Below are 12,731 nucleotides of genomic sequence, written 5' to 3'. Positions count from 1 at the left end.
AGAACCCTAGAGTCCTTAGAACCGATTTTGTGCCTCCATATCCTCTCTCCAAGATTATTCTTGCTAGGAAAATTTCGTGACAGCAACATAGCCAAAACAGTGGTTGTTTTCGAGCATCAAACTAACACCCAAAAGTCTTCCGATTTTCTACCCATTTTCGATATTCAAAGTAGTCCATATGTAGCTACTTTCAAACACTTAAAACCCCAGAGGAAGTTACCCTTAACCTCTCAAAAAGCTTGTGTTTTCCACCACCTTTTGGCAACATACTTTAGATCCAAATTAAAGCTTGATATATTCTTGATTTCTACTCTTTCCTTTTATCATAAAGTGCACTAATTTTAAGTGATTTAATACATAATAAAATTCTATCTTAGAAGTAAATATATGTCTTTATGTGTTAAGACATCCAAAAGAATACTCAAATTGCGAGCATGAGTGGAACCGGAAACTGCATGAACTTTTCTCAAACCGAATAACTTTACGCAACAAAAGTGAGTTTTCTACAGCCCATCTTTTATGTTTTACAAGTTTCGGGGGAGAATACACACTAAACAAATTCTAGTTGGATAATTTAAAGGTTGAGTCAACTGAAAATACAAGTTATGTCACTAAACATATCTAAGCTTATATTTCAGCTATTTACAGAAAAGTTGTGGTCTGTTCAAGGACTGTTTTGCCCTTCTTACACTTTATGGTTTTCAAAAATATACAATATTCAAATAGATCAGGCTATACCTTTTCAAGGACTACTCTCACGCATTCATACGATTTTTATACAATTTATGAAGATTTTTACAAAACTACCTATCATTTCAGAACATTTTCGGATCAGTCTGTAAAAATGAACATTTTCATTGTGGTTAGGAACCACTTAAGGTCAGGGTAAAAATTATGGACGAAGTAGACTCATTTTCTAATCTCTAAGAGTTTACGGATCCTAATTCCGACGTACGATGATTTTTCTATAATTTTTCTAAAAACATGGACAAAATTGCCCTTTTGATTAACCTCGTTGTTTAGTCTTTCAAATGCATACACAAAGTATTGATGTAGATAAGAGAAACACAACTCATCATATTGTTTAAATCACACACTTCAAGGGTCACAAAAGTGTTATTTACAAACAAGTGTTTCTAATATGATCATGTTGAAAGCCTTATGACATAAGATGATTTTAAATATGTTGGTTTTTGTCACTCACAGCCAGGGTGTTGTATAAACATTGGTTATGGTCACTTACAGTCAGAGTACTGTCTAAACATTTTTATGGTCACTTACAATCGGAGTACTGTCTAAACATTGATATGGTCACTTACAGTGGGAGTACTGTCTAAACATTTGTTATGGACACTTATAGTGACGTGTTGTTTAAACTTGTGTAATGACACTTACAACCAACGTGTTGTTTAAACTCGTATAGGGACACATACGACTGTTGTCCTATTAAAACTTTGGTAGCTTTAAATTATTAAGCGTTACAACCAAAAGTTTTCAAACACAAACAATTGGGAATTATAATAAGATCCTGGATACAAAAATACTAATACAAACTAGGATGAGGTTGTATATAGTATAAATATTGTTTGTAGATTGTTAAACCGATTAGTAGTATTTATTTATATAAGCACCTAATATTTTTCTTCACAAAAATATGTTAACATTTACTTTCATCATAAATATTTTAACATGGATACTTATATCAGATTTCAAGTATCGGGTCTCACACGAAGCATATCGGTAAGATTGTTGACCATGTTTTGCACAACTTATTTGGTTAAACATTCCACGTTTTATAAAGATTTCTTTTTATAAAACTCACAGAGTCAAAGCCGGTGGAACTCACCAACAATTTTTGTTGACATATTTTAAAAATGTGTATTCTCAGGTAACTAAGAAGTCGTAGGTAAGACATCGGTTTTAAGGAAATTATTGTTCCTTTCTTTTGGGAATAAACTTGACTTGTTTACCGTTGTGTGTTTAAAATGAAGATGTATTTTCAATTCCAAAACTGAAAGGTTTGTAAAATATTGATTCAAATATGTTAAGTATTCGATATATGTGGTTGACTGTGATCTAGTTGTAAACGTCACAACCCCGGCGTTTTTCGTTGTTTGTCGGGGTGTGACATGAGTGATCTTCATTATCATTTTTGTGATTCATAGTATCCATGGAAGTACATTGCTATTCTTGTGATGTTGGGTTGCAAATGACAATAAAGATGTAGCAAGTTTGAATGTGGTATGCCCTTAATGCTATGGTACTATCTAATTTTGGTGTATCGTCCTTGGTTTGGTGATTTTTAGGATCTACTATTCTAAGTTGCTATTGTTGGCAATATTTTTTTTCTTAATTGGCTAAATGACCTCCTTATTTTAGGTTGTTTGTGTTTTGTTTTTGTAACATTTGTACTTTCTTATAGGTTTGTGTTGGATTTTGCTTAATGTGTTGGAGGAATTAGGGTTTATATTAGAGATCTGGATATCCTTGGATCGTGTGAACACTTTCCAAACTGATGTTTCTACCTTATGTTTGGGTTACAAGAAATCCAACCTAAGATAATCCAAGGGTACATTTACGAATCTAGGCACAGAAATCGTAAGCCAAATTGCTTGAAGGATTGTATGTTCGTTTGAAGAAAAGTGAGCTAACGATCGGCTATATCTTCTCAAAGAGAAGAGTCGTTTATATAATAAACAAGATTAGGGTTTGCCTCTTAGGGTTGGTCGTCATGAGTAGCTTGAGAAGCAAATCAGGGAAATCTGGAATTTAATGAAGATTTAGGGTTTCAAAAACTAATGAATTGAATTACTTTTACCATAATCACCCTCAAGAATCTGATTTTCCCACTATATTCCCATATGTAAACGGGACCCCAGTCAGGAGCTCTGCCCCTTGGACCCCTCTAGAGGCGCTGCCCTAAACCCCGCCAAATGGGTGTTGTCCCTTTGGAAGCCCCGGACCCAGGGGCACTGCCCCCGGACCCCGTTATCATCGAACCAGTTTTTAATTCGATCTTATACATGCGTGCACTCGGCACAAACTCGTACATATATTAGAGTATAAATTATGAAGTTCCTTAACTCACACGTTAGTTCCAATTACATAAAATGGCATGGTGACACTAAAATCATCAACATAAAATACATCTTGTGGTTTAAGAAAAAGGTTGTTGGGCAGTTAAATTAACTAAAGTTTAAATGGTCAAAGTTACTATGACAAAAAAGGTTGAAATTTCTTTTTTAATGTTTTGTTTTACCTGTCAGCCAAAAAAAGATATGAAGAAGTAACGAAACAAAATAATAAATAAAGACAAATTGCATTAAAACTAAACTCTTTAACATTTTTTATTTGAGCAGAACAATACGAATATGAGTTTTTATCTGCAAGTGACGTTTAAGACCGACAAGAACAAACTTCTAATTTTACCCAAAATAATTTGTCAAAATAACATTAATAATTATTGTAATAGAAACTCATACCTTTCTTCATTTTAAAGAAATTAATAAGAAATAAACAAAATCCATGAAAAAACTCATCGAAAAAAAACGAAATTGCCGAAACGAAACAACTCGCCGAAAAAACATAATCGACAAAAAGACTATAATTTCCAAAACAAAACAATGCACCGAACAGAATATTTTCGCTGATACGAAACAACACTTCAAAAAAAACATAATCATGGAAAAAAATGATATCCCCTAAATGAAGCAAGTCAACGAAAAAACTATAATCCGCCGCAACATCATGCAGATACATTATATATATATATATATATATATATATATATATATATATATATATATATATATATATATATATATATATATATATATATATATATATATATATATATAGTTAGGTTCATGTGAGACCGTGAGACGTATTTTTTTATTTATTTATTTTTTTTTTAGTTAATTCATGTTCCGAAAATAATATTTAAAAAAAGAATTTTTGGATTTTTCCATTTATTTTGTATTTTAAAATTATTTTTTAGAATATTTCACGTATTTTTCAAAAATAACGGGATTTTTTTTAATTTTTTTATTTTTTTTTAGTTAATTCAAGTTCCGAAAATAATATTTAAAAAAAGAATTTTTAGATTTTTCCATTTATTTTGCATTTTAAAATTATTTTTTTGAATATGTACAGTGTAATATTCTATTAGAATATTTCACGTATTTTAGAAAAAAAAAAAAAAAAAAAAAAAAAAACGGGATTTTGTTATTTTTTTTTATTTTTTTTAGTTAATTCTAGTTCCGAAAATAATATTTAAAAAAAAAATGGATTTTTCCATTTATTTTGCATTTTAAAATTATTTTTAGATTTACTCTTACGGTCTCACAAAATTAGAATGGTCTCAATTAAACCTAAACCTAAACCTCTCTCTCTCTCTCTCTCTCTCTCTCTCTCTCTATATATATATATATATATATATATATATATATATATATATATATATATATATATATATATATATAGTTTCTTCAAAATTATTTCTTATCAATATTGTATTTTTAAACATTTTTACATGTTTGTTTATGCTTATTTTCGTGATTTTAAAATTGTTTTTTTATAATTTATTTTTCAATTTTGTTTATATTCGTTAAATTAAATGGATGATGTAGAATTGTAAGAATATATAAATAATCCTATTTATTTCAGGGTACTGTTACGACCCCCATAGGAGACATTAGTAAGGCCATACATAAAGATACAGAATTATCAATCAAAATAGGATGGGAGAATGTTGTATTTTCATACTTTCATTTTTGCCTTATGTTCCAAAGCTAGGTTCCATTACAAATACACAATTGTGAGATTTAAACTCAGAACTCTTGCACTTTCACATTAATTAGAAGTAATAAGCTGAAGCTGGCGAGCCCGAACTACCACCTGAAGCCGTGCGAGTGCATGCATGCATTCTAATGCTATACGAGACTGCCTCCGAACATAAGCTCCTCTTACTACTGCTTGCAGCTTCACAAGACTCCTCAATGCCTTATATGCTCTCCGCGCCTATGTACAAATAACAATCATTAATTCCCTTTTATAAAAGAACTTTTAATTCAGTGTTGAAAACAAGAAAACATAATTTGAATAGACGTACGAGGTGCCTTCGAAAGCAAGTTTGGATTTTAGTGGCTGCAGCCATTTCTTTGACCAATGGGGTGTCACAAACATGATCATCGATTGTGACCGGAGTTGATGGTGGTGGTGATGGAGGCGGTGGCGGTGGTTGCTCCTGAGAAAATGTTGTATTGTTGGTATGGAGGACAATGATGGTCTCGCTGGGACGTGAAGACGACCGGAGAAACTTTCTACCGACAACACCAAACCAAGATCTTCGGGGTTTTGCCATTGAAATCTGTATGCTCGAGGACTATTGTAGCTAGATAAACCGTTATCTAATGATCGACTGGTTTTAAAGAAATGAATATGAAAGTAGAGTAGTAGACGTAAAGGCCGGAGATGTGCGCCCCATATACAGGTTTTGGCCATACTTGTTTGCGTGTATGAGAACGTGAGGGCATGAATTGTGATTTATGAATTCGTCTATGAAAGCGATTGGGTGTTTTTAAAAGGTTTCAAAGCTTTAAAACAGTTTCCCAGTTGGCCACCATGCTATTTTTGGAAAAGTCAAATGCATTTATTTATCTGGTTATAATTTAGATATTTTATTTTTATCCTCCTTAATAGATGAAAGTTTTTTTTGCCACATGTCAATTTCTCATTAATTTTGACACTTGTCATTTTGTGGTATTTTTGAAATAAATATTATTCACTTGTCAATTTTTGGTTTGTTCCAATTTTTAAAATTAAAGTTATATACTAATATATGTAAAGTATTAAATATGATATATATGATATATTAAATTGCAATAAATATGTATCTTCCTTAATTTAAAGTTATACATTAAAAAATATTTTTCGTTTACACTTTAATGTTTAATTTTTTTTTAAATCAACCCGTATAATACACGGGTTTCACACCTAGTAGAATATATTAATCACAACTTTTAAAAATAAGAAGCGGTTAAATAAGAGCAACAAATAAATATGTTATATCTCATCAGTCTCATAAAACTTATTTATAATTCATTTGAAGTATGAATTTAAAAGATATATTAAACTATCTTTTTTAAAAAACAAGTTTAAACAATTGTTGACTAAATCAAAGTTATAAAATTATTAAAAGATTAATATACGAAGATTGTTTACTCACCAGCTCTGCTGCTTTGCTGCAGCTTTTGTACATCCCCTACCATTTCCATTGCTTCTACTACAAACCACTCCAAAAAATCATAAAACACTTTTAGAATTGTATACTTTCACTTAATATCATTTAAAGTTATTACCATCTCTCTCTCTCTCTCTCTCTCTCTCTCTATATATATATATATATATATATATATATATATATATATATATATATATATATATATATATATATATATATATATATATATATATAGTAAATTACACGAATGGTCCCTATGGTTTTAACTTGAAGGTCCCTATTGTTTGTTTTTATTGCGCGTTTGGTCCCTGTCTTACCCCAAAATGTTGTTTTGTCCTTGATTTTTTTAATTATTTTAAATAAACACACCCCCAACCCCACTTTCACCTCACCTTAATTATTACATTAAAATATTATGTGGAACTTTATAAAATAGGAAAACCCATAAAATGACATGTGGCAAAAATTAAATCAAAATAACTACAAAATAACATTTGTCAATTTGAATGAGAGTGTGAAATTTGGAAGGTTTACTTCCATGTAATTGATTTACTTTTCACACATCTTTCTCTCCCTCCACCGACTTCCTGCTCTCAACACAGTGTCTTCCATCGTTTTTATTCCCAGATAACATTATTGCACCACACCCCACCACCACCGACGCCTCAATATTTATTCTGAATAGCAGATGCTTTCAAGCTGTCTTCTTTGATTGTGCTTCCCACCCCACTGTTTGTCTTCTATTTCCTCACAGAAGCCTTTTTTCCTTCATCCATCGCCATTCACTTCAATCACTGTCGCTTCCTCTGATCTCCTCAATGTCCGGTGACCATCAACAAAAGGGGCAGGACGGTCACAAGCAGATTGCTGATTTCATCTGACACCCAGTTCGATTACACGCTGCTTTCTTTCCCGCCGCCTCTAAATCGATTGGATATTGATGCCGACTCTCTTCATCGCTTACCGCTCCATCATCCGCCCACAATCGTCGCCCAACTGCTTCTACCGTATTCACACCGTCTCCACCTCCGATGGCTATCAAATCCAGATAATTTTGTCGTATGAATCTTCTTTGCAAGGCCAGTTACTCGATGTTAGTAAGATTTCTTAATTATTTACAAATCGTTTGAAAAGAATTCGCTTTTATTTATTTATGAGCAAATTTGGCTTTGATTTCGATTTATGTGCCCCGTGGGTGTTGCAGATAAAGATATGGAGGGTGGAAGTGCTGATAAAACAATGAAAGTTGAAGAAGAAGGACTGGAGTGATTTGGCGGTGGTTGAGATGGAGGTGAAAGTCGCCGATTAGATAAGTCAGAAAAAGGGGAGTCGTGGTGGTGTCCGTTGCTATACAATCTGAAGTACGCTTCAACCTGAATTTGGTAATTTTCTTTATTTATCGGTTCTATTGGGTTATGTCTGGGTTTCTTTTTTGCTTCTATATGTTAGCATGTAGATGGCTTTTTATGTTGATATTACTGGTTGTAGTCGTTTGCCATGTATGAATGTTGGAAGAATGAAAGTTAAAAAAAGGTCTGGAGCATCCACATCTAACTATCAAGGAATTTGTGTATGTTTGCATTGAGATTCGTGGCCATATGCTTATAATCCTCGTATAATTTTTTTTCATTGTTAGGTCACAATTTTGTGGTTTGAGCTAGGCATTCATCTTGTATAGGTCTTGGTAGGGTCTTGGGGTTTACTATGTTGGTTGTAGTATGTTAACGAGTGTGTGCGGCCATACACGCGTGTGCGGCTGCACACTCTGTGTGCGGCCATACACTTGTGTGAGGCTGCACACTTTGTGTGCGGCCATACACACGTGTGTGGCTGTACACACGTGTGCGGCTGGTGGTCCTATAAATAGAGTGTGTTTGTGTCAGTTGTATAGAGACGTCAGTGACGTATGTGTGTGTTTTCGCAAGGTGTACCTGACATTTATTCGTAATAGATGTGTGCATGCTTGGATTAATTCTTCTTCTACTCCTTCTACACTCTGTTTGATTGTTTGCCTTAATTGATCACTGATTTGGATCCATAGTTTTTGGGACTAACAATTGGTATCAGAGCCAATTCAGTATCAATTTGAAGCATTTTAGAGTGTGCGGTTGGAGTTTGAAGGTGTGTGGTTGGAGTTTGAAGGTGTGCGGTTGGTTTGTGCGGTTGGAGTGTGCAGTTGAGTGTGCGGTTGGAGTGTACGGTTGAGTGTGCGGTTGGAGTGTGCGGTTGAGTATGCGGTTGGTGTGTGCGGTTGGGACCCAGGCTTGTAATGACCTGGGTCCCCAAATCTAAATAATCTAGCTCATTATGCAGGAACAGCTGCGGAGGAATGTCGTCAAACCTTGGTACGTCGACAGCGGTTGTTCCAGGCACATTGACAAGAGACATCTCCCGACTGCACGTCATTCAGACTTTGAATGGGGACTATGTTTCCTTCACGGGAGGAGATGGAGGGAAGATCACTTAAAAAGGAATAGTTGTAAATGGAGTGTTGAGTTTTGAGAACGTCATCTACGCTCCTGAGTTAAAGTATAGCTTGTTGAGTGTCTCACATATCAGCTTATAGACTACGGATAATGATATAAGGTTAAGTAGTGAAGACCTCGATGCAATAGTGTTTACAGATTGTTCCATCAAGTTGTACCTGACGTTTTTCTGATATAAACGTGTGCAAGCTCGATTTCTTTTCATCTTCTTATTCTATTGCGACTATTTGTTGCTTGATCATTGACAGAAGGAGTTAGTGGTGTTCTCAAAGTGACGTCTCCAACTTTTGATCAAATGGCCGACACCTTTCAACCGATATGGATACAACTTCAAGGATTCCTCCCCTTAATTCTGCTATTCCTACATATATGCCATCCACAAGTGATTCGACACCGACACAAATCTCCCTGCCTTCTGTAAAAAGAAGTCGACTCGATCCGAGGCATAGAGTGTTTATTCAAGATCAAGAACCACCAGTCCAACAACCCTCCATAGCTGCTACACCAACTCAATCGACCCTAAAAGGACCAAGTAATTTTAGATCTTTGTTTGAAGTCGGGAGTTCTTCTGCTCCCGGGGGTTCTTCTCCTCCACAACCTACGCATGATGTTGCCTCTTTGAGGCTTGCCAGGTTTCTTGCTCAACAAGATTCAGATCCTTTACCTCGTGGCAAATAAATATCAATAGGTGAAGGAAGTTTAGGGGGAGCAGGCCCATCTATCTTAGAGATCAAGAAGGAGACCACTACTCTTAAACAAAAGATCATCGAGAAAGACATTCTGATCGGAAACCTCGATATTCGAGTTTCCGAGCTTGAAGAAGAAAACTTTCAGAAGTCTAAACAGATCTCCGATCTCCAGCTTAATCTTGGTGCCCTATCAGCAGGCTACTCTGACTTGAAGAACAAACTTATTGCAGAATTTGGTGACAAGTTCAAGACCACAGTCGAAGAGCCTTGCGCCACTGCAGTGATCAAGTTTCAAGATAGCAATTGCATTATTCGTCTTGTTTGATGCTAAGGATCTTCTACAATTTAGGAAGCGATACATACACACCTTGGTGCTGTTGATTAGAAAGACTGAGTCTATGCTAGCCACAAACCAAGGGGGAGACTGTTAGGTCAAAATTTGTTGGTTTGGGCTAGGCATCTATCTGTATAAGTCTGACGTGCTTCTGATCGAAGAAGACCTGAGTCCATGCTAGCTCAAACCAAGGGGGAGATTGTTAGGTCATAATTTTGTGGTTTGAGCTAGGCATTCATCTTGTATAAGTCTTAGTAGGGTCTTGGGGTTTGCTATGTTGGTTATAGTATGTTAGCAATTGTGTGCGGCTGCACACTCTGTGTGCAGCCATACACGTGTGTGCAACTGCACAATCTATGTGCGGCCATACACATGTGTGCGGCTGTACACACGTGTGCGGCTGGTGGTCCTATAAATAGAGTGTGTCTGTGTCAGTTGTATAGAGACGTCAGTGACGTATGTGTGTGTTCTCCCAAGGTGTACCTGACAATTATTCGTAATAGATGTGTGCATGCTTAGATTAACTCTTCTTCTACTCCTTCTACACTCTGTTTGATTGTTTGCCTTAATTGATCACTGATTTGGATCCATAGTTTTAGGATTAACATTCATCAAGATTTTTGTTTACTTCATGGCAACTCCTATATGATCAAAATCAATATATATATATATATATATATATATATATATATATATATATATATATATATATATTATATTTTCTAATTTTTGCAAGTTGGGTGACATGCATATATCTATTAACTTTCCATGAAATTAGGTAACTGTATAAAATAGTGGCACTGGGTTACAATTATGTATATACAGTTTGTGAAATTTCTTCCTCTTTCATATAAATGTCACAGGAACATGATCTTGACTAAAGGTACATTTTTGGGTTTTTTTTTTAGATTTAAAGAAAGATCCTAGATTGTCTATGGTGGTGGAAGAAAACACCTAAAATAGGTGAAAATGGATTCCTATCTCATTTTAAGATCTCATGTTGTCTTATCAAAATTTTATTTTTAAGTTATCATTATCCACCCCTCATTTGGGCCTATTATTCTCACTTTTCTTTGGGTTTTCGAAGGAAAGATGATGGTTTCGCCTTGAACCAACCACCCACCAACATGGATGCCACCACCCAAAAGAGTTGGTGGTGTCGTCTATCATTTGTTATATGAACCTTTTACTAGGTATATTTTTATTATGTTTATTTAGTTTTTATTAGTCTTTTATATACATCTTATAGTTTGACTAGCGCTAACATTTCTTATATTCTTGCCTATGATGTTTTACAACTCAACACTATAGGGTCTTTTTCTTATATAGGGTCATGAAGTAAAGGTGCTTGATCCATCTTTTCTTAGAATTACATTGACATCTTGATTGCATGCTACATTTTAGATTTCAAGTTAGATTATAGCTTAAATTTATGCTAATATTCATCTGATTTTTGTGAATCTCACCCATCTTATTCACCCAGACCCTCACGATTGTTGCAACCAACAAACAGAAAAGGTATTTTTCATATTTGCTATAATTAATTTTGCCATGATTACAAATGTTTAATCACACTCAACCTCTACTTTGTAATAGCTTAACGTAGTTTGTTTTCAAAATTATTCAACAAGCTTTCAAAAGTCAGTTGTGGTGAAAGTATTATTGGAAGGAAAATGCAGACTAAAAGTGGTGATGGTTTGTTGTGCAATACGGTAGACTTTTTAAGGTTTACAAAAAAGAAAAAGAAAATGAAAAGGGAATTGAATATGATGCTAATATAGGTGGAGGACATTTAAGGACAAACCTAACCGGAGTAGAAGTCGGACATTGACGTGACCAGAGCTGAGAAGATTTGAAGAACATTTCAAGTCATCAGTGATATTGCATTTGCTTATGCTTATTCTACTGTTCTCATTGAGATTCAGGTAATGTTTTATTTATATGTTATTTTTCATAGATTTAATTATACATTGTTATTCAATTTTCATGAAAGATGAGAACTTTCATACAAATATTCTTGGTTGCGTGTTTGTTACTATTTGCTTGCATTTTGGGTTTTCATTTACTTGCAGGTTTCATGGCAGCAGCAGCTAGGGGCATACTATTGATACTATGGAGTTGTTAAAACTAAAACAGCAAACGAACTTTCTGTTGAGAGTTTGGTTGTTAAATTTATGACGGTTTGATACTTCTTTTAAACGATTTTATATCTAATTATCTTTCTTATTAACCTCCCATTTTCAGAGGTTTAATGCATATATTTTATGGATATGCATGTTAACACTTGGATGCATGGTTAAAAGTTAGGAACTATAAATAGGTTTTTGGTGGTGGGTTTAATATTTGTGACTGCATCGATTGAGAATGCAGATAATTATGTAAGTATGTTGGTTGATATTGTGGGTAACATATAAAATACATTTGCAGTATTTGTAGCCAACGTAAACTAGAAATAGCATCCTCCAGCCAAATTAAGGAATAAAAGTAAAAAAGGAAAACCCATTGGCGTTTTGCTTTTATTTTAACATTTTTTATTTTCAATATTTTCTTCCATAAAATGTTAAACTTTAAGTGTGGCAAATATAAGGTTTCGGTAAATGTAAATACAATTCATTGTCCATATTGGTTGCACAAATGCAAGTACGTTGTTCTAATGAAATAAAGTAGATTGTTATTGTATGTAAAGAATTGCAAAGTCCATTGTTATTTCCATGCTATTTAGTTCACTGAATCAAGACACCTACTATGACCAGCATGTTTGGTTTTGGCTAAGTTATACAGCTCCAAAGAGTGTATGTTAGGTTTTTTGTTTAATATTCCAAAGAGTTTCTATTTGTAACTTTATTAAAAAAATGTTGTTTAAATAGTGATAAAACAAGTGTGGTAATATTTCTTTAGTTTGGATCTATTTGTAACTTTATTAAAAAAAATGTTGTTTAAAAAGAAATAAATGAGGTAAAAAAAAACTCATTTCCATTTCA

General features: G+C 33.9%; 1 protein-coding gene and 1 long non-coding RNA gene across 2 annotated transcripts; one reads left to right on the top strand and one right to left on the bottom strand.

Annotated features, from left to right (window-relative positions):
- Positions 1-4,851: 4,851 nt before the first annotated feature.
- Positions 4,852-5,362, bottom strand: LOC145099461 (uncharacterized). Its single transcript, XM_079037034.1, has 2 exons — positions 5,111-5,362; positions 4,852-5,019 (listed from the first exon to the last, which is right to left on the bottom strand). Exons 1-2 carry the CDS (start codon positions 5,360-5,362, stop codon positions 4,852-4,854), a joined length of 420 nt encoding a protein of 139 aa, XP_078893160.1.
- A 5,182-nt stretch (positions 5,363-10,544) lies between these two features.
- On the top strand, positions 10,545-12,291 carry LOC145100655 (uncharacterized). The gene is made up of 3 exons (XR_013705182.1): positions 10,545-11,268; positions 11,532-11,675; positions 11,823-12,291. It is a non-coding gene; the product is annotated as an uncharacterized LOC145100655 (long non-coding RNA).
- Positions 12,292-12,731: the final 440 nt, after the last annotated feature.

This window comes from Lactuca serriola, chromosome 4, assembly GCF_051521515.1.
Source record: "Lactuca serriola cultivar US96UC23 chromosome 4, Lser_US96UC23_V15, whole genome shotgun sequence".
In the NCBI taxonomy this organism is placed as follows: Eukaryota; Viridiplantae; Streptophyta; class Magnoliopsida; order Asterales; family Asteraceae; genus Lactuca; species Lactuca serriola.
This window is presented reverse-complemented; position numbering and strand designations above follow the sequence as displayed.